General features: G+C 43.0%; 1 protein-coding gene across 1 annotated transcript in view; it reads right to left on the reverse strand.

The window, feature by feature from the left end:
- Positions 1-24894, reverse strand: part of LOC139373262 (low-density lipoprotein receptor-related protein 1B-like) — a 201461-nt gene that overhangs the window by 54041 nt on the left and 122526 nt on the right. The window contains exons 42-60 of the mRNA XM_071113574.1: positions 18562-18751; positions 17487-17691; positions 16804-16996; positions 15907-16032; positions 15525-15653; positions 15177-15296; positions 14350-14463; positions 13906-14055; positions 13613-13738; positions 12095-12214; positions 11170-11298; positions 10070-10192; positions 9836-9976; positions 6881-7068; positions 5867-6050; positions 5089-5174; positions 4724-4852; positions 1290-1471; positions 605-804 (exon numbers count right to left, since the gene is read on the reverse strand). Coding sequence (XP_070969675.1) covers positions 605-804; positions 1290-1471; positions 4724-4852; positions 5089-5174; positions 5867-6050; positions 6881-7068; positions 9836-9976; positions 10070-10192; positions 11170-11298; positions 12095-12214; positions 13613-13738; positions 13906-14055; positions 14350-14463; positions 15177-15296; positions 15525-15653; positions 15907-16032; positions 16804-16996; positions 17487-17691; positions 18562-18751 — 2835 coding nt within the window. The remainder of the gene's footprint in view (positions 1-604; positions 805-1289; positions 1472-4723; positions 4853-5088; positions 5175-5866; positions 6051-6880; positions 7069-9835; positions 9977-10069; positions 10193-11169; positions 11299-12094; positions 12215-13612; positions 13739-13905; positions 14056-14349; positions 14464-15176; positions 15297-15524; positions 15654-15906; positions 16033-16803; positions 16997-17486; positions 17692-18561; positions 18752-24894) is intronic.

Genomic DNA, 24894 nt, shown 5'->3' on the forward strand with positions numbered 1-24894 from the left:
GTTGTGTTGTCTCTCTTGTCATGATGTGTGTTTGTCCTATATTTATATTTTGTTTTTTTATTTTTAATCCCAGCCCCCGTACCCGCAGGAGGCCTTTTGCATTTGGTAGGCCGTCATTGTAAATAAGAATTTGTTCTTAACTGACTTGTGTAGTTAAATTAAGGTTAAATAAATAAATAAAATAAATACACAGACAGTCAGACAGACAGACAGACAGACAGACAGACAGGGAACCCGACAGACAGACAGACAGACAGACAGTCAGACAGACAGACAGACAGACAGTCAGACAGACAGACAGACAGACAGACAGACAGACAGACAGACAGACAGACAGACAGACAGTCAGACAGACAGACAGACAGACAGTCAGACAGACAGACAGACAGACAGACAGACAGACAGACAGGCAGACAGACAGACAGACAGACAGACAGACAGACAGACAGACAGACAGACAGACAGACAGACAGACAGTCAGACAGACAGACAGACAGACAGTCAGACAGACAGACAGTCAGACAGTCAGACAGACAGACAGACAGACAGACAGACAGACAGACAGACAGAGACCAAGGGCCATCCTCAATTCACTGTCACTTACCTTTGCGTCTTTCTGAACCGTCCATGTTTGAGAAGAGAATATGATGTGAGTCAGCCCAGTAAAGTCTTTTTGCTGTGTAGTCGATGGTGAGAGCTGCAGGGCTGAATATGTCTGAATCGCTGATCAGCGTCCGTCTGCTGCCGTCCAAACCTATCCTCCCAATATGGGGATACTCTCCACTGTCGATCCAGAACACATAACTACAGAGGAATGACACAGTTTTCAGCTAGATACCTTAAGCTACACTTCTCCACTCCCTTGGTCAAATGGGCTATATGAACTGTGAACTGTGGTTGTCTCACTTTGCTATCTTAAGGTTAATGCACTAACTGTAAGTTGCTCTGGATAAGAGTGTCTCCTAAATGACAAAAGTCATGTAAATTTAACTGTGTTTACTTTCCATTATGGATGGCTTATGTGAGATATCAAATTCAACATCAAAAAGAGTACTAGACTGCAAAGCCTGAGCAGAAAGTTGGCTGCCTCAGAAACAAAATAGCATAGTTACACTTACACAGTAACATACTGATTAGCCAGTATTTATTTTGAGAGTCTGTGGTACTGTCTCTCTCAACAGACATAGCTAAATCCCGTTCTGATTGAATCCTCTCCAGATTATACTGTGACAGATATAGAGTCTAGCATGTTGTAGAGACAGACAGAGAAGATGGAGTGTTGTACATGCCCGGTGTCAGCATCCAAAGCCAGGTCAGTAGGGTTGTCCAGACCAGTGCTGACCAATACCACAGGATAGAGGCCGTTAGCCTTGGACACCTCCAGACTCTTCTTCACTATGTCACACCAGTATAGGTTCTTTCCTATCCAGTCCACGGCTAGAGCACTGGGGGCAGACATCCTGTGGATTACCTGTGGGTCAGAGGAGAGGAAACAGGTAGGGGGCATTTTTATCTCAATGTCAAATCATTTCCTGGGTAACAATTATGTACCTTACTGTGATTGTTTTCAATTCAATTTGGCAAAAAGAAAACTTAGCAAAGAGCGATTTCTCAAGAAAGAATTTTGCCAGGACTGTCTAGGAGCTGTTCGAAGTGGGGAGGGGAAAACTGAGCTGTTATTGGCAGAACCTTAGGAAATACATTAATTGGTCTATTAACCAATTTACTGCCCTGGTGAAGTCACCGGGCAGGCCAAATCTTCCTCCCACCAAAACTGACTAAAATGTCTGCCAGTCTTTTTAAACAGCTCTTACACTAAAAGGACATCATCATTTTCACAATTTCACAGTGCGGATGTATATATACAAATCAAATCAAACTTTGTCACATGCGCCGAATACAACATGTGTAGACCTGGCCGTGAAATGATTACTTTTTCAAGCCCTTAACAAAAAGTACAGTTGAAGAAAGTCTTAAGAAAATATTTACCAAATAAACTAAAGTAAAAAATGATGAAAACTAACAATAAAATAACAATAACGAGGCTATATACAGGGGGTACCGGACCGAGTGAATGTGCGGGGGTACAGGTTAGTTGAGGTAATTTGTACATGTAGGTGGGGAGAAGTGACTATGCATAGATAATAAACAGCGAGTAGCAGCAGTGTACAAAACAAAATGGAGGAGGGGGACGGGACGGGAGTCAATGTAAATAATCCGAAAGCCATTTGATTAATTGTTCAGTAGTATTATGGCTTGGGGGTAGAAGTTGTTAAGGAGCCTTTTGGTCCTAGACTTGGCGCTCCGGTACTGCTTGCTGTGCGGTAGCAGTGTAAACAGTCTATAACTTGGGTTACTGGAGTCTTTGACAATTTTTTGGGCCTTCCTCTGACACTGCCTAGTATATAGGTACTGGATGGCAGTTAGCTTGGCCCCAGTGATGTACTGGGCCGTACACACTACCCTCTGTAGCGCCTTACAGTCAGATGCCGAGCAGTTACCCTACCAGGCAGTGATGCAACCGGTCAGGATGCTCTTGTTGGTGCAGCTGTATAACTTTTTGAGGATCTGGGTACCCATACCAAATCTTTTCAGTCTCCTGAGTCTCCTCAGTCTCTTCACAACTGTCATGGTGCATTTGGGCTATTATAGTTTGTTGGTGATGTGGACACCAAGGAACTTTAAACTCTTGACCCGCTCCACTACAGCCCCGTCGATGTTAATGGGGCCTGTTCGGCCCGCCTTTTCCTGAAATCCACGATCAGCTCATTTGTCTTGCTCACATTGAGGGAGAGTTTGTTGTCTCTGACCTCCTCCCTATAGGCTGTCTCATCGTTGTCGGTGATCAGGCCTACTACTGTTGTGTTGTCAGCAAACTTAATGATGGTGTTGGATTCGCGTTTGGCCACGCAGTCGTGGGTGAACAGGGAGTACAGGAGGAGACTAAGGACACACCCCTGAGGTGTCCCAGTGTTGAGTATCAGCGTAACAGACGTGTTGTTGCCTATCCTTACCACCTGGGGGCGGCCCGTCAGGAAGTCCAGGATCCAGTTGCAGAGGGAGGTATTTAGTCCCAGAGTCCTTAGCTTAGTCATAAGCATTGTGGGCACAATGGTGTTGAACACTGAGCTGTAGTCAATAAACAGCACTCTCACATAGGCGTTCCTTTTGTCCAGGTGGGAAAGGGCAGTGTGGAGTGCAATTGAGATTGTGTCATCTGTGGATCTGTTGGGGCAGTATGCAAATTGGAGTGTGTCTAGGGTATCCGGGAGGATGCTGTTGATGTTAGCCATGACCAGCCTTTCAAAGAACTTCATGGCTACCGACACAGGAAAATCATGTTTGCGACTGCACTGGGCCTTTAAAGCAACTCAAGATGAATCAGAAAATCACTGTAACCGGTTATGTGGAGCACTCACATTCTACTCCAGACAGTTGGGTTCAGTTACCCCAGTGTTAACAATTGGTCGTGTGAATGGAGGGTAAGCGAGCCCTGGTGTGATTTTAACCCCAAATTAAGAAGATACATTGTGAAAAGCCCTTACGATTCAGAACAGCCTTCTCTGGGTCTGCACTGCAACAGTTCTAATATCGCCCTTTATAGTGATTACATTGGTCTAATAACTACAGAAATGGTCTCTACTCTGAAGAGTTTTGGCAGCAGTGAGCTAAAGTACGAATCAGATGGGAGGGATCCTGGGTACAGTAAAGCTATAATGAGTCATTATCCCTGTATTAATGATAACGAGCCAAGGGGAGCCCCCTTAGGTACTCAGGTTCTGTTGGCACTCTAACCTCACCCAGACTCTGGCTCTGACCTTTGCAAAGCTAAATGGGGAACCATGATAGGAGACCAGCCATGTTCAAGGAAGCAAATACAAGCATATACAACCACACTGATACTGTATCCTTGACATACTGTGTCATCTGCCTCTGTGTGCCAATGTCACTGATTTTAGGAGTGGAAAATTGACCCCCCCCCCTCCCCCCAAAATAAAAAAGGAAGAACATTTAGTATTGTACTGTATCTAAGGTGCATAACATGATCATAACAGGGTTCAGTTACACTCTATTTGAACTGTACGACAAAAACAAAACATTTCATAAAATACAGCTGCACCTAAACCAACAGCCATTGTTCTGTGCCAAACACCATAAACTAATACTCACGTAAGCCATCAACTACATAATGCTGTGCATTATTAGCAGGTGGCTTAGGTCCAAAACAATGAGGTATTTCCAAGGTATAATGAAAACAAAGATGTCTAAGGAATTATCCACACACTCACATTCTATATTGCACATTTTATGACATAATGGAATGCATTAGGCACTACATGGCCATAAACCCTCATATAGAATAAATGCCATTGTTTTATGTGCCTCGGCTCAACCTTCAGCCAGGGAAGACTGTCACCTTCAGTCACATTTAAACCGGTACACAGTCATGGTGTTAAATTATAGATTTATAAAGCACCTATAAAACCTCCTCAACATCTCATCTCCAGCCATATAATCTCGCCCTGTGGGGGGGGAGAAAAAAGAGAGAGAGAGAGAGAGAGAGAGAGAGAGAGAGAGAGAACTTTGGAAAAAACTCTGTTTTTTGGAGAAGTCATTGCCCTTTTTCAATTTTCGAATCGGAATCTCTGTTCACTTCCTGAATTGACTAACTTCAATTGGAATTTACATGAACCCTGCTGTGTAAGCTGCTGCTCTACTGTACCTTCAGGTCGCTCCCATTCAGTCGCATTCTGTTTATCCTCCGTTGGGTTAGAGCAGGAGAGCTTGAGTCAATCCAGTAGATCAACTCCTTCCTGTAGTCAAAGTCCACTGCTATAATGTTACTGAGGCCCTGTGGGACAAAATCATCATGGAACATGTAGTATTGTTGTTACAAAAAAAAAAACATATTGAGCAATTGCTTTGCATAATTGGTTGGGGAGAGACACACAGGCCATATAAAAGGATATACTCAATGTACTCAAGTGAGATGACCAATGAAATGATTCTGTGCATAAGAAACCTTCTCCATCCTTAAATATCGAGCTGGTTCAAGAAAAAAGGAACACTTCCCTTTGTGTGTCTTACCTGTTTTAGAGGAGTATAATTGGATCCATCAGTGCTTATTTTCCTGATGTCATGATGGTCGGCCAGAATCAGGAAGGGCTCTTCAGCTGAAGAAAATACAAGAACAAAAATTATAATACACCATGGCTCCTATGACTAACATTATAGTCAGAAAAAGTGATGATAGTGATGGTCCTAAAGAGTCACATATGATTATGCAGGGGTGGCTGTAGCAGTACGCTCTCAGAGATGGCTCATCATTACTCGTAAGTCATTACTTTTAATGCACCGTCTCATTATCGTACTGCAGGGGCAGTAACGTTACAGTCAGAGGCTCTGGAGGTGTCAGTCTTATACAACCACTGATTTCCTCCCTAGCTCCAAGCCCTAGTATATATATCACTGTCACAGGCTATTATTTGACTGGGCTCACTACAGGTACATTCCCATGGAGATAGAACAAGTAGTTCTACTTTAGACATATTCTAGTGTTCTCTTTTAACCAATCAGAATCCTCGTTCCGATTCAAGGTAATTCCCCTGTGATTTCCAGAAGTCCCTGATTTAAAAAAAAAAAGGAAGGAAATCAAGAGTAAGGTGGCTGAGAGAGTTGCAGACACATGGGCAGATGGGTAAGAAGGAAGAGAGAGAGAAGGAAAGGACAGAAGAATATAAGATGGAGAAAGGGGTACCTCAAGCAGCAGAGGCACAGATACAAGGACAGGTGAGTAAGAAGAGAGAGAGAGAGAACAAGAAAAATAACAGAAGAGAAAATGATGCAGGTAGAGAAAGAGGTATACCTGAGAGAGACCTGCAGATCTGCGAGTTCTTAGTTGGCGCCTCGTAACCGTCTGCACACAGACACTTGTACGATCCGTATGTGTTGACGCAGAGCTGGCTACAGGGGAAGTCGGATGAACATTCGTCAGTGTCAACACACGTTTGGCCATCGTTCTTCAAGCGGAATCCCGGCCAACACTTGCACTGGATCGGACGTGAGGGAGAAATTGAGAGCCATTATTTTTCTGACAGAATCCATGTGTGGGCACTGAGGCACGGAATCAATCAATGGAAAAGTGATGGGGTACTGTCGCCATTGGGTTGGAGTGACTATGGACTATACAGGGATACTATGACACAAAGGGATTTAATAGGTTCTGAGCGCAAAATCCATGGTTTGTTTTGTTGGCGAACCACTCTTTGACGGTATGAACATCTTACAGAGTATGGATTTAAATACATTTTTCTCTGACAGCCTATAGCTTACAGCAACCAGGCAGATCCCAACATACATACTGTACTGTATGTACCAGGGTCATGGTTATTGAGTATGAATAGCACAAACAAACGCGTATTGTTAGCCAGGAGCTAAATGTTCTGGAAAACAGAACCGTTTCCATTCTGAGAAATATCATGTCCACATAGTATGTTGATTTAGGTTCTGTTTGTTTTATTGTTAAACATGATAATATATGTAATGTAATAACCCTGGTGACATCACACAGAAATCCTATCATTATAGAGACATTTGCAAAACATCAATAAACAGTTAGCGGCTGAGCCTTAGTTTTATGTTGTAAGAGCTTAGTGGGCTTACCATACCGTGTGTGTGTGTGTGTGTGTGTGATACTGAGAAAAATAACCTTGTACAGTTCATGACTTGTGATTGTGTGTGTGTGTGTGTGTGTGTGTGTGTGTGTGTGTGTGTGTGTGTGTGTGTGTGTGTGTGTGTGTGTGTGTGTGTGTGTGTGTGTGTGTGTGTGTGTGTGTGTGTGCGTGCAGTTCTGAGAAAGCAAGCAGGGGTACCTTCCTACCTTGTACCCTACAGGCAGGTCTTCACAGTCCTGTGTGCATCCACTGACTCGGCGGTTCAGACACTCGTTGACATGACAGTTCCTCTCGTCTGACGCGTCCCCACAGTCGTCCCTCCTGTTACACAGGCTGGCCAGCGAGACACAGCGGCCGTTGACACACATGAAGAAAGAGCCGTTGCACAAGCTTTCTACAGAACAAAGTGGCAAGTGTTAGATTTGAACTTTCTGTGAAAGCCAGGAATGCAAGATTTCTGTATTCCCAGAACCAGATTAAGCCTAGTCCTAGATAAAAAATATATACAGTATATATATATTTTGTTGTTGTCCAGTTCTAGGCTTAATCTGGGTCTGGGGAACCGGCCAACATAATGAAACAGTCAAATAAACATATTTCTATCAACCAGGAACGTGTACACATAGGGGTCTCTGTTTCAGAGCACCTGCCCCATTGCCCTCCCTCTCAACAACTACCCTTTTGGGTGGTGGTATTTGTATGTATTTTTGTACACAGTTTTTGACATTGTTGTTCTGAACCCACTGCTTGAAATTCGTTGTGATGTTATCAAGTTCGCCACCCTAAGTTGGTTGGTTGCGCCTGTTTGTTGGCCCTGTATGGAGTTCGTACCCAGTATCCAAACATGTATGGTGTCATGATGTGGCCCTTTCTGGGTATAGATCGTGGAATTCTGAACGGTACTCTGGATTTCTGAATGGTACTCTGAAGGACCCATTCTAACCACGTAAGACTTTAGGGAAGCAGAGAGACGCTCGGATGAACTTTCCAACAGATGGACTGACGATTCCATCAGAGATCACGACGACACACTGGGTAAATACATGTTGATTGCAGTTATTCCCAAAATGAGTGAGCGTTCATGTGCAAAGGATTAGCATTTCAATTCATATAATTATCAACTGTGTAGTGACTTTTTTTGTCTTTCCTGACATTCTCAGTCCACACCCACTTCCCTTTGTCCACCAAGCCGTCATATCGGCTTAGCCCACTAGGGAACCTCCCCTATCATTTCCTTGTAACCATATCTACCATTTGTTTGTTTATGCATTTCTGTGATTATTTAGTTAGTTGGTAAATAAATTATTAAGACAATTGATGTATGGATGAGTCATAGTAAAGGCTGAGTTTGGTGCAGTTAACTTACAATTTACGACGTTTGGAATGAGACTAACATGAGGTAAAGAATAATTAATGAATTAGAAGACTAATTGATCAGATATTAAAATTTCTGAATAGTTATATGAGGAAAATTATAACTTTGTAATCTGAAGATTTTCCTTGGTTCCCCGACTTCCTAGTTAATTACATTTACATGATTAGTTTAATCATGAAATAATAAGTACAGAGAATTGATTTTATAAAATAACAGTCTTGACTTTAATGATGCCAAAGACACAACAATGGCTTGAGACGCAGTCACAGGTCGAGTGTGTGTAGCAAGCTACCAATTATTATTATTATAATTTTGTATACTTTTACCCCTTTCTCTCCCTAATCTTGTGGTGTCCAATTGAGAGGCTATGGTGGGGAAATGACAAGATTATATTATAATGCTGTTATTGCATCAAATGGTTGTTTATTGCAACAGAATAAGGGGTTGTTAGAATGCTCATCTGTGTATGTTCTACTGAGGATGGGCCTCTGGAAGATTTATGATGTCTTTAGGTGATACCGCATTCCAGAGCATGGGTTAATGTTTCTGTACTGGGGTACCAGCGGGAGATGGCTCCAGTATCGAGTTGGGCGGCCAGACCCTGGTCTCTACACAATGAGGACAGTTTTTACAGCAGATACTGTCTGCTTTGAATTATACATATCTTTCATACAAATCTTAACCTTGTGACCCATTCCATACATCTGTTGTTTGTCATCAAGACTGAAGGAGAATGGACTTTTCTATAAAATGCCGTGGCTCAAACCAGCTTGTTGAGTTCTCAGTGATCACCCCCACGGTTGATTACCGACCAGCTCCATTACTGCAGTAATTAAACAATAAAGTTTGATTGTTTGGATGAAATCTAAAAGTCTCTCCTTTTGATTACAATAATTCCACCACAAGGCGCAAGCTACAGTACCTAATTTAAATATCAACAGTACTGCTACAGCAGCATAACATTTGATTAACACTTGATAACACTTGATTTACATCATCATCAATATTCTGCCTGGTTGGCTGTTAACCTCCGTGCAGCAGAGAGAGGCAGAAAGACAGAGAGGAGCGGCTGCATCTACACCCCTCTGACCCAACTCCATCCCTTCTTCAGTCGGGAGTTGCACACGAGTGTCATGGCAGCAGCAACAGAGGCAGTTAAGACGTTCATCCATGTTTCTGAAACGTCAAATTTCGAAGTTGTTCCAAACAACAAATTTTGAAGAGTTTGATTACGTCTCCGTATCGTTCCAAGGTTAAGTTTAGGCATCAACTCCGAATTCGTAAAATAAAAATATGAAAAACAACATATCGGTGGATTTGAACATGCATCCTTTGGGCTCTTTGGAACCAGAGGCGGATGCTTATGCCCATCTGCCATCCACGTCCATTATGCCTACTTGAAGGTAACAGCGCTCACTGTTGCCCCTAGTGGCCGGTTTCCACGGCATCTCCCGAAGTCCTCAGACATGGATGGACGTCGAATAATGACTTGTATCACAGGTGATCTGCCGGATCTAACAACCATATACTAAAAATATCCACACAAGCTACTAGCCAGCCAGCCCATATATCATGATTCAGAAGATTATGAATATTATATTGTAAAGAGCATTGAAGATAAATCACCTGGACCCTGAAAGGTCTGTTCCCAGCAGGTCTATGAGCACAAAATGTGTTTGTAATAGGCTAAAACCAGCCGGAACATGGTGAGACTGGGGCGGTCTGTACCTCGTCTGTTCTCTCTCACACACACACACACTTGTGTTGTATCAGATGAAAGGCTTGCCTGCAGCGGAACACTTGGGGTTGTGTGGCAGCTCGTCTGATTGGTCGAGACAGTCGGGATGGCCGTCACACTCCCACTGAACTCTGGGTAAACAGCGGCCATCTGTGCAGCGGAACTCCCCCAGACTGCAGGACCCGTACTCTGTAGGACACAGGAGGCAAGAGGTGGGATGTGCAGTCCGAACGCAACAAGAGGAAATACAAGACAGACAGACAGAGAGAGAGAGATTCTTACCACATTCCAGGGTCTCATCGGAGCCGTCTCCACAGTCATCGTCACGGTCACAAGCGAACCGCTGTGGGATGCAGATCTGATTACGACACTGGAACATTCCCTCCATGCACGTGTTGTTGGGGGCTGTGATAAGAAATATGTGCAGGGACAATTTGTTAAAGAAATACCTGAGATTTTTTCATATCATACACCTCTCTCAAAAAGGATCTGAACTTCTATAGGAATGTGGACATTGTTAACAAGGTACACTATATATACAAAAGTAGGTGGACTTCCCTTCAAATTCGTGGATTTGGCTGTTTCATCCACACCCGTTGCTGACATGTGTATAAAAATCGAGCACACCGCCATGCAATCTCCATAGACAAACATTCGCAGAAGAATGGCCTTGCTGAAGAGCTCAGTGAATTTCAATGTGGCACCGTCACAGGATGCCACCTTTCCAACAAGTCAGTTCGTCAAATTTCTGACCTGCTAGAGCTGCCCCGGTCAACTGTAAGTGCTTTGGGATGAATTGGAACGCAGACTGCGAGTCAAGCCTAATCGTCCAACATCAGTGCACGACCTCAATAATGCTCATGACTGAATGGAAGCAAGTCCCCGCAGCAATGTTCCAACATCTAGTGGAAAGCCTTCCCAGAAGAGCAGCAAAGGGGAGACCAACTCCATTTTAATGCCCATAATTTTGGAGTGAGATGTTCGACAAGTTGGTGTCCACATACTTTTGGTAATGTAGAGTGTGTGTCAAGGTGAAATATGGTTTTACAGCACTGTAAAAAAAAAAAATTGTAACAGAAACGTATTGAGTCATTTTTGCTTTGCAATAGCGATTCTGAATACACAATGACAGAAATGTAATGAGACATTTTTGCTTTACAAATGGGACTACGCTATGATTGTCTGCTGTTTGTTTTCTGTCTGGAGGCCTTCAGAAGGCAATACCCTATGACAGACATGTATTGAGACATTTGTGTTTTACACAAGGGACTTGGACTACACTGTTAGACACATGTCCTTATTATTATCATTATAATATGTGCTTTAGAAAAGGGAGTGACTACACTATGACTGTGATTTCAGTTGGAGAACAATATTATTACCACAGCCAGCAGCAGAGAGCTCATCACTCCCATCTGGACAGTCCCTCTCCCCATCACAAAGCCAGTGTTTGGGGACGCAGCCGTACGACTCTGGGCAACTAAACAACCCTGGGCCACAGGTAGCCGTACCTGGATATGTACAATAGGATTCCTGGTCAAAACATTATTTTACCGAACTGAAGAATCTGTAGCCTGAGTGCCAGTCTGTTTCAGCTCTCTTGCCAACTCCTTAAGGAATTGCCATGCCAAACATGTTTGCTATGATACTGATTTGGCAAGACAGCAAAAACAGACTGGCAATCAGGATACAGAATTTGCACAATTACAGTAATAGAAATACAGATATTTACAAGACTTTCTGAACAGTCTGTGAAAATATTACTGAAAAACATGAAATCCACATCTCTGTAGCATATTGCTCATCTATATATCTCCACCAAGGATGTATCTCGTAAAATTTCAAATATATTAACTGAATCTTTCCCTGTCCCTTTCTTTTTGTTGCACTTTTTACCCCTTTTTCTCCCCAATTTCATGATATCCAATTGGTAGTTAGTCTTGTCCCATCGCTGCAACTCCCGTACGGACTCGGTAGAGGCGAAGGTCACGTGTGCACCGAAACATGACCCCGCCAAGCTGCGCTGCTTCTTGACACACTGCTCGCTTAACCCGGAAGCCAGCCGCACCAATGTGTCGGAGGAAACACTGCCGGGCTGCCACAAGGAGTCGCTAGAGCGCGATGGAACAAGGACATCCCAGCTGGCCAAACCCTCCCCTAACCCAGACGACACTGGGCCAAATGTGCGCCGCCTCATGGGTCTCCCGGGTGCAGCCAGCAGCGACACAGCCCGGGATCGAACCCGGATCTGTAGTTTGACACATTTGAGTCAACATAGTGTAAATAAATTCAGGCGTGTTTTTATACCACAGATCTCTGCGCTCTCGTCCAATCCATCCCCACAGTCGTCCTCTCCGTCACAAAGCCACTGCTTGGCTATGCACTTGTTCTTAGAGCAGGCAAACTGGTTCCACAGGCAGGATAAGTCTAGACAAAATGAAATATAACACATTATATGGTATTTCATTGGGACAGGAAGCATGTAAACATCTTCACAATTAACCATGCAGAGAGCAGTGATAAATTAATGCTATAGTATGGTAGTGTGCAAGTCCAAATGGGCCCAGGTTTCAACTGTTATAGAGTAATATGAAATTGCAGTCAAGTCACATACAATAAAAGGTAGGTAGGTTTTGAACAGAAAAGGTGAAGAAAATAATATCACATACAGAGGTAAAGGTAAACAATTTTGAAGGGAGTCTCTATTCTAATGCAGGTGGGAAATGATATCACTATATCAATGTCATCTGTGAAATTAGATACAAACAAACAACATTCCCTCAGTCGTAAGCACTTTCAAAGTAATGCTTGTCTTACATTCAAACCATGTACAAAAGGAGTAAAGGAGCGCCAAGTGAGGTAAAAAATGATTCAGCCTTGGCAAGCAGAGAGCGAGAGAGCGAGAGCGAGAAAGAGGGAGAGAGAGAGGAGGGAGGTAGATGAAAGAGAGAGAGATGAGAGAGGGAGAGACATAAAGAAAGAGAGAGAAAGAAATGTCTGTTTATTTGTTAGCATTTCACATCAATTTTATGATGACACTGTGGAGCTGCTTCCTTGGGTAGCCAGAGAGCAACCATTAACAATAACTGTATGGCTACATGGACAAGGTCAGTGTGAACTAGCCACACAAACAGCGGGCACCAACAACACGGTGTGAACTATGCCACACAAACAGAGGGCACCAACAACACGGTGTGTGCATCCAATCACTACTGGCTGGGACTCATTCAAATACACAGACGATGAGCAAATCCACAACAAATATAAATAGGATATTTGCTATTTCTATTCTGTTTGGGTTACAACAGCATAGTCTACTGCTCTGCCCTGAAGAACCAACAGCAGGAGTGAAGCATCTCCTCCCATCATTATTCCTCAGGGGAGGCTTTGAACAGTGATTGTGGGAGATTTTCACATAGGGATCAAATCAGGAATGGAAGCATTGGGCTCAGCAGGAGACACCCCTTCACTGCGTCATTTAATGACCCACATGAACAAACCACCAACACTGGGTTATCTTATCTTCTTATCTGGCCGTATTGACCGAATGTATTGACCAGACACAACAGGGGATACAGGACAAGAGGAGAAATCTTTCAACCTAGAAATTCTCCATTATATTTGGCCACCTTGAGCTTTGTCAGCATTTCATGCAGGATGTACCCTACAACATAATGATCCAACCGTTACTTTAAACAGAGTCATTTGAATAATTTAGACTCTCTCTCAAATCAATGGCAGTGGCTACAAATCAGTGCAATGTGCTTGCTGAAATAAATGTCATGTAAATAAATATTAGGTAAGTAAATATCTCTGATATCATACCACACTGGAATTCATCTGCTCCGTCTTCACAGTCTTTGACTCCGTCACACAGCCAGACAGTGTGGATGCAGTTTCCACTGGGGCAAGCAAAATGGCCTTCCTCACATCTCTTTCTGAGGGAAGGAGCTGGGGAGAAACCAGAAGCCAAGACACATTCAGAACATGAACACAATTTCAAAATATCTTAAAATGCATCCCACTAGGCCTAGTGTCTGTCTGGTACACGGCCACATCAACAGTAGCCGACAGAACTAGTGTCACAGAAGAGAAAAAAAGGAAGGATAAAAACATACTCTGGCAGTTGGTTTCATCTGCATAATCCCCACAGTCGTTGGCTCCATCACACATCCAGGAGGGGTGGACACAGAGGGAGGTAGAGTTGCAGCTGACGAACACCGTCTCCTTCACCCCCAGCATGTAGTAACCCAAGCAGCCTGTGTTGCCTAGAGAAAGTGGGCATTCGACCGGCATGTCCAAAGCCTAAGGTTAGGGATTGATATTCCTGGCTACACATTGTTTTAACCATAATAGCGTAGTGTCCTGATATAACAATGAAAAATAACTTCAAATTCCGAGGTGCGGACGTTCCTTCTTCTCTTTTATCTAACATTAAAAAGACACATGACCAGGCTAGACTACAGACCAGCTACGTGGAAAAGCTACATGGGAAAGGCAATGTCGTAGTGTGGCGCCTTAACAAAGGTACGGTATGGCGCTTTAACAGAGGCTTATCTTACTGCAGTTCTTCTCATCTGAGGCGTCGGGACAGTCGATGATCTGATTGCAGCGGGCCGAGGCCGGAATACAAACCCCGTTCAGACAACGCCAGTCTGAGGGGGAGCATGAGGAATCTGGAGAGAAAATACAGGTCCGAAATGAAAAGATTAAGAAACGAGGGGTAAAAATATGTTGTATTTGAAATCCATCTCTTTGGTTCGTCGTCAGGTGAAGAGATAGATAAGAATAGGTAACATTGGCCTCCCGGGTGGCACAGTAGTCTAGGGCAGTGCTAGCTGCGCCACCAGAGACTCTGGGTTCACGCCCAGGCTCTGTCGCAGCCGGCCGCGACCGGGAGGTCCGTGGGGCGACGCACAATTGTCGTCCGAGTTAGGGAGGGTTTGGCTGGTAGGGATATACTTGTCTCATCGTGCACTAGCGACTCCTGTGGCGGGCCGGGTGCATTGCATGCTAACCAGGTCGTCAGGTGCACGGTGTTTCCTCCAACACATTGGTGCGGCTGGCTTCCAGGTTGGATGCGCGTTGTGTTAAGAAGCAGTGGGGCTTGGTTGGTTTTTGGGGGACGCATGGCTTTCGACCTTTGTCTCTCCCGATCCCGTACGGGAGTTGTAGCGATGAGACAAGATAGTAACTACTAACAATTGGATACCATGAAAAGGGGGTAAAATAAAAAGAATAGATAATATTATCCTTGCTTGGAGATATGTTCCTCTATGAAATTTAATTCACCCGAAAGCTATTTATTTGTTTATACAGTAATAATAGAGTACAGATTAGGTTGTCTGTTGGACTGGGCATGTAAACTCATCAGATTCTTATTACTCACTGTTACAATAAACCTCGTCGGAATCATCTCCACAGTCGTTCACCCCGTCACAAACTCGCCTATTGACCACACAGCGCTGGTTATAGCAGCTCTTGAAGCCCCGTCTACAGTTTCTGTTATCTGTAAGAGAGGAAGGAAAATCGAAAGTGATACAAAGACACTTCAGGAAGAGATTCTACCAAAGGAATTACATGACATTCACTTGAATACTGTTTCTCTTCTCCTTCATGGATTTCAGGAAGTGAGCGAGTCTGAACTCATTCTACTGGACAAGAGCCCCGCGGGGTAGGGATTTTCATCTGAGGACTGGTGAACTAGTACAGTAAAGCATATTGGGTGGGTACTTACCACAGTATTTCATTTTCTCATCAGACTTGTCTTTGCAGTGTGCTATTCCGTCACATGTCAGCTGATAGTCGATACACTCCCCGTTCACACACTCAAACTCAGTGTGGATGTTGCAGGAGGAGTTTTCAGCTGTAAAAAGAAGAGAAAATAAATTTTTGGGGATTCTTTGTCCAAACAGAAGGGTCTGCTTTCTGCTATATCCCTCCCAGACAGTCTCCAACAAACATCCTTCTTCAATGCCCATCTTCATTGATTCATCTGACAGTAACACCATCAGATGCCTATTGTCTATTTGTCTATTAGCAAGACATTCAAATGGCCCTTTGAGCCAGATGCTGTTTACCCATGAATTAGAGGGAAAAAGACAAGGTACTAGACTTACATACACATCTGTTATCTTCCAGTATTAGTCTCTCTCCTCTGCAGCTACAGTTGACTGTGCCGTGAGGGGTCAGAAGACAAAGGTCATGACATCCACCGTTCAGCACTGTGCAAGGGGACAGTTCACCTGGGAAAACAGATCATTGTGGGTACTGTAGTACATCATGTTACAGAAAACAAACATCAACCTCCAAATAAACAGGACAATATATTGTTCATTTTTTATAATCCAAATGGCATGCTTTATTTCTTACTTGCAGTGCCTCCCATAAAGAGTTTCAGCTCCCACATTTTTCTAAATCAAGCACTGAAAACTTTTCAAGGGCAGTGTTGTGGTAGAAAGGTAGACTTCTCTGTTGGGGACCATCTTTGAACTCTGTTTGGCTTGAACAGTGGAATGGAGCGGTAAGCTATAAACCATGCCATCATGATGCCCCCTTAGTACACACACACGTCTGCTCACTCCAGAGAGAGAGAGAGCGAGAATATATATTTCACTGCTTGAATGGTACAGATTCAGCTGAAGCACTATGCCAAGCTTGGGCTCCACTGAAGCACAGGCCAGACAACATGGGATAGCCTGTGGCAATGGAGGTTGGGATTTTTGGAGTTGTTTATTCAATAACAGATTTACATTGAGTGGTAATTAATCAGGGAGGGTAGCTGGGTCTATAGGAAGTATTGCATAATGTTCATGCCAAATGTGGTCAAACTCAGCTACACAGGGTTGTAACCACATGCAAACCATCACAGGCTGCAGTTACATTTTATCACACACAATTGCAAAATAGTCTACTCACAAAATACCACATTTTGTGTGTATATTTTAGACAATGTATAGAAGATTCCATGTTGACAAGTGAGTTGTGCTTTGATGTACTGTATAGAATTCACTTACAATTGTTGGTATTGTTCGAAACTGCAACAATTCCCATTGGCTGGTGGGGGATGTCGGCTCTGAGGACCTTAATTTCGCCACCTGTGTACTTATTGGAGCGTACCACCGCCCTCCGTACCCAATCAGACCAGAACAGGAAGTTCCCATAGATAGCCAGCCCAAAGAAGGTTCCTGGACCTGACTTCATAATTACCTACAGATTGAACGTGAGAAGAAAATGGTGTTAAATTGGTTTTATGCTCATGTTTTAGTCATTTGTTTAGTCATATTAATTTAGGTTGAAATACATCAACAGATACTTGGATGTCACATACTCAAGCATGAGAAGAGGTATGAGACAGCTGGAATAATTTCTAAATCTGATGGTACACTCTTAGAGAAAAGGTTTCCAAAAGGGTTATTCAGCTGTCCCCATCGGATAACCCTTTTTGGTTCCAGGTAGAACTGTCTGTACAAATGGCTATTCATGGAACCCAAAAGGGTTCTACCTGGAACAAAAAGGGTACAAGCACCTGTAAAGGGTTCTTCAAGGGGTTTTCCTGTGGGGACACGCCGAAGAACCCTTTTAGGTTCTAGATAGCACCTTTTTTTGCTAAGAGTGTACAAGATGTGACTTAATCATTCTATTCAGAATAACATACAGTGTATATATAAATATACTGTATATATTTATTTCTCCTTACATATCTGTGTGAGCCATCATATTCACATCGTTCAATCTTTCCCAGACTGCCATCGGAGAAGAAGAGTTTCTCAGCGGTGTGGTCGATGGTGAGTCCATTAGGTGTGAGGATGTCTGTGGTGATGACACTCTGGATATTGTTTCCTGACAGGGTGGATCTCATAATGCTGGGGTGCAGTTCATTCCAGTTAGTCCAGAACATCAGGCTGCATCAGCAGTGAAAACAAAAACACTATTGAGACTTTCACAGAAGCTCACACTCTCAAACACCTAGATCTCACCTAGATCTCCTGAACGCAGCTCACTCTCCAGATCCCAATCACCTGTTCACACACCTGTATGCCATTACCACACACTATTTAGTTCAGTTCTTTGCACCCCATCACTGTGAGGTATTGTTTGTTTTGTGACACACGTCTTTCAGAGCTCTGTTTTTCCCCGTGATTTACTCTTCCCTGCCTGTACTTTAGCTTATCGGATTTCCTGTTATCTACCTATTGCCGGATCTCCCGGACTACTTTACTAGCCTTTTCCCTGCCTGTCCCTGGACCCAGCTACCTGCCTCCTCCTGTGGTCCTTTGCAATAAACACCTGCTGCGCCCTGCACTTGAAACCAGCTTTGTCTCCCCTCGTGTTCATTACAAATGTATAGTAAACATCCAACGTCTACACTGAATGATTATTTCCATTCTCAAGGGAAACGCAAATCTACTTCTTCTTTCTCTATTTTCTAAAGATATGAACATGTTCCCATCCTCACATTCTAAAGCAAAATAATTTTGTGCCGTTTTTAAGACTATCTCATGTTCTTGTAAGGAAAATAAGGGATACAAGGGAGGCAAAGAAAACATAAAAGAACCATCCACTGTAAGACATTAGGATCAGTAACGAATGATGATAGAACACTTCTGACACTCCCCCAGAGCAGTTATAAACCTCATTCCCCTGATAGCAGAAGTTTTCAATAGATTTGCTAACCGAGTACATAACACAAACCATATACCCAAGTGAGCATCTAATGTAGGCCACTAAGGGCCTGTGTAAGACATTAGGAGCAGTGAAGGTTTAACACCTACTTCTGACACTCCTCCAGAGCCAGGTTATGTGGGTGGTCTTCCTCTGCCAGTGTGACCACAGCCTCTCTGGTGAAGGCCCCGGGGAGACTCTGGTCCAGGCTGTGCCTGCTGACGGTGGCTGTGGTGGAGCTGGTCCAATAAAGCGAGTCCCAGGCTCCATGGTACGCCAGGCCCTCTACTGACCCCACATCTACACGGCAACAATAACAATGATATAATTAAGCAATAAGTCACGGGGGGGTGTGATATATTGCCAATATATCATGGCTAAGAGCTGTTCTTAGGCACGACGCAACACGGAGTAAGCCGTGGTTAGCCGTGATATATTGGCCATATACCAAAATCCCGAAGTGCCTTATTGCTATTATACACTGATTACCAACATAATTAAAACAGTTAAAAGTTATTTTTTGTCATACCCGTAGTGTACGGTCTAATATACCACAGCTTTCAGCCAATCAGCATTCAGGGCTCCTACCACCCAGTTTATAACACTGAATATAACATTGACAAATACTGAATAACACTAATCTGACCTTTGCTTGAGTAAGAAGAGCTCAACAAACACACGTGATACAGTCAAACACAGTGAGCGGATTAGTCTTTTCTTTCATGGTAAAGTAAGAAAAAAAAAGAATATATATATATATATATATATATATATATATATATATACAGTGCCTTGCGAAAGTATTCGGCCCCCTTGAACTTTGCGACCTTTTGCCACATTTCAGGCTTCAAACATAAAGATATAAAACTGTATTTTTTTTTGAAGAATCAACAACAAGTGGGACACAATCATAAAGTGGAACGACATTTATTGGATATTTCAAACTTTTTTAACAAATCAAAAACTGAAAAATTGGGCGTGCAAAATTATTCAGCCCCTTTACTTTCAGTGCAGCAAACTCTCTCCAGAAGTTCAGTGAGGATCTCTGAATGATCCAATGTTGACCTAAATGACTAATGATGATAAATACAATCCACCTGTGTGTAATCAAGTGTCCGTATAAATGCACCTGCACTGTGATAGTCTCAGAGGTCCGTTAAAAGCGCAGAGAGCATCATGAAGAACAAGGAACACACCAGGCAGGTCCGAGATACTGTTGTGAAGAAGTTTAAAGCCGGATTTGGATACAAAAAGATTTCCCAAGCTTTAAACATCCCAAGGAGCACTGTGCAAGCGATAATATTGAAATGGAAGGAGTATCAGACCACTGCAAATCTACCAAGACCTGGCCGTCCCTCTAAACTTTCAGCTCATACAAGGAGAAGACTGATCAGAGATGCAGCCAAGAGGCCCATGATCACTCTGGATGAACTGCAGAGATCTACAGCTGAGGTGGGAGACTCTGTCCATAGGACAACAATCAGTCGTATATTGCACAAATCTGGCCTTTATGGAAGAGTGGCAAGAAGAAAGCCATTTCTTAAAGATATCCATAAAAAGTGTTGTTTAAAGTTTGCCACAAGCCACCTGGGAGACACACCAAACATGTGGAAGAAGGTGCTCTGGTCAGATGAAACCAAAATTGAACTTTTTGGCAACAATGCAAAACGTTATGTTTGGCGTAAAAGCAACACAGCTGAACACACCATCCCCACTGTCAAACATGGTGGTGGCAGCATCATGGTTTGGGCCTGCTTTTCTTCAGCAGGGACAGGGAAGATGGTTAAAATTGATGGGAAGATGGATGGAGCCAAATACAGGACCATTCTGGAAGAAAACCTGATGGAGTCTGCAAAAGACCTGAGACTGGGATGGAGATTTGTCTTCCAACAAGACAATGATCCAAAACATAAAGCAAAATCTACAATGGAATGGTTCAGAAATAAACATATCCAGGTGTTAGAATGGCCAAGTCAAAGTCCTGACCTGAATCCAATCGAGAATCTGTGGAAAGAACTGAAAATAACTGTTCACAAATGCTCTCCATCCAACCTAACTGAGCTCGAGCTGTTTTGCAAGGAGGAATGGGAAAAAATGTCAGTCTCTCGATGTGCAAAACTGATAGAGACATACCCCAAGCGACTTACTGCTGTAATCGCAGCAAAAGGTGGCGCTACAAAGTATTAACTTAAGGGGGCTGAATAATTTTGCACGCCCAATTTTTCAGTTTTTGATTTGTTAAAAAAGTTTGAAATATCCAATAAATGTCGTTCCACTTCATGATTGTGTCCCACTTGTTGTTGATTCTTCACAAAAAAATACAGTTTTATATCTTTATGTTTGAAGCCTGAAATGTGGCAAAAGTTCGCAAAGTTCAAGGGGGCCGAATACTTTCGCAAGGCACTGCATGTATACTACCGTTCAAAAGTTTGGGGTCACTTGTTTTTGAAAGAAAAGCAACATTTTTGTCCATTGAAATACCATCAAATTGATAAGAAATACAGTGTAGACATTGTTAATGTTGTAAATTACTATTGTAGCTGGAAACGGCAGATTTTTTTAATGGAATATCTACATAGGCGTAGAGGCCCATTATCAGCAACCTTCACTCCTGTGTTACAATGGCATGTTGTGTTAGCTAATCCAAGTTTATCATTTTAAAAGGCTAGTTGATCATTAGTAAACCATTTTGCAATTATGTTAGCACAGCTGAAAACTGTTGTGGTGATTAAAGAAGCAATAAAACTGGCCTTCTTTAGACTACTTGAGTATCTGGAGCATCAGCATTTGTGGGTTCGATTTCAGGCTCAAAATGGCCAGAAACAAAGATTTTCTTCTGAAATTCCTCAGTCTATTCTCGTTCTGAGAAATGAAGGCTATTCCATTCAAGAAATTGCCAAGAAACTGAAGATCTCATGCAACATTGTGTACTACTCCCTTCACATAACAAACTGGCCCTAACCAGAATAGAAAGAGGAGTGGGAGGTTCTGGTGCACAACTGAGAAAGAGGACAAGTACATTATAGTGTCTAGTTTGAGAAACAGATGCCTCACAAGTCCTCAACTGGCAGCTTCATGAAATAGTACCTGCAAAACACCAGTCTCAACGTCAACAGTGAAGAGGTGACTCTGGGATGCTGGCCTAGGCAGAAAAAAGCAATATTTCAGACGGGCCAATAAAAATAAACGATTAAGGCCACTGGAGATTCTAGGTTCGAGACCAGGCTCTGTCGCAGCCGGCCGCGACCGGGAGGCCCATGGTGCCCAATTGGACCAGCGTCGTTCGGGTTAGGGAGGGTTTGGCCGGCAGGGATATCCTTGTCTAATCGCGCGGTACTGACTCCTGTGGCAGGCCGGGCGCAGTGCACGCTGACACGGTCGCCAGGTTCCTCCGACACATTGGTGCGGCTGGCTTCCTGGTTTGATGGGCATTGTGTCAAGAAGCAGTGTGGCTTGGTTGGGTTGTGTTTCGGAGGACGCATGGCTCTCGACCGTTGCCTCTCCTGAGTACGTACGGGATGAGACAAGACTGTAACTACTACCAATTGGATACCATGAAATTGGGGAGAAAAAAGGCGTGAAAAATACAACAACAAAAAATAAAGAAAAAATAAATGATTAAGATGGGCAAAAGAACTTAGACACTGGACAGAGGAAGATGGGGAAAAAAGTGTTATGGACAGACCAATCCAGGTTTCAGGTTTTTTCGGATCACAAAGAAGAACATCCGTGAGACACAGAAAAAATGAAAAGATGCTGGAGGAGTGCTGTCAAGCATGGTGGAGGCAATGTGATAGTCTGGGGGTGCTTTGGTGGTGGTAAAGTGGGATATTTGTACAGGGTAAAGGGGATCTTGAAGAAGGAAGGCTATCAATCCATTTTGCAATGCCATATCTTGTGGACGATGCTTAATTGGAGCCAATTTTCTCCTACAACAGGAAAATGACCCAAAGCACAGCTCCAAACTATGCAAGAACTATTTAAGGAAGAAGCAGTCAGCTGGTATTCTGTCTATAATGGAGTGGCCAGCACAGTCACCTGATCTCAAATCTATTGAGCTGTTGTGGGAGCAGCTTGACCGTATGGTACGTAAAAAGTGCCCATCAAGCCAATCCAACTTGTGGGAGGTGCTTCAGGAAACATGGGGTGAAATCTCTTCAGATTACCTCAACAAATTGACAACTAGAGTAGAATGCTGTAGATCTGCATGGTTGTAATTGCTTCAAATGGAGGATTATTTGATGAAGGCAAAGTTTGAAGGACACAATTATTATTTCAATTAAAAAACATTTATACCCTTGTCAACGTCTTGACTATATTTCCTATTCATTTTACAACTAATTTCATGTATTATGTTTTCGTGGAAAACAAGGACATTTCTAAGTGACCCCAAGCTTTTGAATGGTAGTGTGTATCTATTGAGATATCTTGCACGCCTTGTAAAAGTTGTCTTATGTGGTGGTGTCATGAAGGTTTCCACATAACGCATTTAGGCGTGAAGGAATTCAGTGGTCAACTGTACTGGGTAGCGATCAACACTCTGAATGCTTTGATTTCAAACCGGTTGGGTCTGAATGTGAATAACCTTCATCGGGATACACCTAGATATCCCTGTGAATATATCCCCATTATTTCATATTTTGCTGTACCGAACTGTAGAGTTTCTTCCTAAAAGATAAATCAATGCCAAACTCATTTGAATGGAACCTAACGAGCCTAGGCAGGTGTAAAAATGTCCCACTGTGCTAAGAGATTAACAATAGAAGACTGTGGTGCTGTGTCACAGCTGCTCACTGTTTCACATTCAGACGGGACAATAGCACAAACTAGGACATAAAAATCTACAGTCACTACCAGTAAAAAAAGGAAAAGTAATACAAATAATTGAGAATACAGCCAGTATACAAACAGGCAACACCACTATGAAATCTTTAAACAAACAGAAAAATCATATTCTCTTCATCTGCCCTGTCCAAATGTATTCAGAATAAATTCTGCAAATAGCGTAAAATCACACACTTGTTTGGACATGGGATAGGCCTATATGGATGGCAAAAATATTATTTTAGGAGATACTTAAATTTCATATTCGTTAATCATTAAATAGCAATAGTGCTGGTGCTTTCTCCAGCCTCCTTTAAGTGCAACCATTATTCCCTTTCCTCTCCAACATCCAACCCCCTCAGTTATTTTGATGGATCTTCCTTCCCCGTTTCTGGTCAGTCAGATATATTTGAGCCAAGTCAGCATGGAGCCTAGCCTACTACAGTGAAGCTACAGGGGCTATGGGGATCTGCTGTCTATGTGCATTAGGGAACTACAGACCTCTGTGTGTGTGTGTGTGTGTGTGTGTGTGTGTGTGTGTGTGTGTGTGTGTGTGTGTGTGTGTGTGTGTGTGTGTGTGTGTGTGTGTGTGTGTTCACCTGATTCCTCCTAAAACACTGTATCAGATGGACATACAGAAGAAATGTCATATTCATCTATTGGCATTGATATTCACTGTATGTCTATCAGTGGAGGCTCCTCAGAGGAAGAAGGGGAGGGCCATCCCTCCTCCGTGAATTTCATAAAATATTTTTGCAAAGGTTTACAGTTTGCATAGGTTTACAGTAGCCTCAACAGCACCCTGTAGGATAACGCCATGGTGTAGCCGGAGGACAGCTAGCTTTCGTCCTCCTCTGAGTTGATTGACAGCAATAAAACCTAGGAGGCTCATGGTTCTCACCCCCTTCCATAGACTTATGCAGTAATTATGACAACTTCCGGAGGATGTCATCCAACCTATCAGAGTTCTTGCAGCATGAACTGACATGTTGTCCACCCAATCAAAGGATCAGATAATTAATATAGTTCTGAAAGCATAAGCTACAGCTAGCACTACAGTGCATAAAATGTGGTGAGTAGCTGACTCAAGGAGAGAGAGAGAAAGGCAGTAGTTGAACAGTTAAATTAATTTCTTCCAAAATGAAGGAGAAGCAAGAGAGAAATAGAGAGATATTTTTTTGTCACTTTCAGTTTCAAATACTTAGCTAGCAAATGCAGCTAACTAGCTTAGCCTACTGAAACACCTGGCTCAAACAGAGGGATGTTGTGTTAGCTAGCTGGCTATGACTTTCCAACACAACCCTGGAACTCTTCTAAGTCAAGGTGAGCTTTTGGTTTTACAAATTGACTGTACACTGACTGTACACTGACTGTACACTGTAATGCTACTGTGAGATTGTAGCAGGTTTACTAACGTGTTAGTTCTACTAGCTATGCTAACCATGACGTTACTTTAGCTAATATGGTGACAACGATGTAAGTCGTGTGTAGCGGTTTGGCTTGGAAAGGTTATTTCGCCTGGTCACATACAGCTGGTGTGATGTGCATTGAAGTCCACACGCGAAGGGACAAGGTGAGAGGAGGAGAGCACATCGAGGCGAGAAGGAATACAACATGGG

Source organism: Oncorhynchus clarkii, chromosome 18 (assembly GCF_045791955.1).
Source record: "Oncorhynchus clarkii lewisi isolate Uvic-CL-2024 chromosome 18, UVic_Ocla_1.0, whole genome shotgun sequence".
Lineage (NCBI taxonomy): Eukaryota > Metazoa > Chordata > Actinopteri > Salmoniformes > Salmonidae > Oncorhynchus > Oncorhynchus clarkii.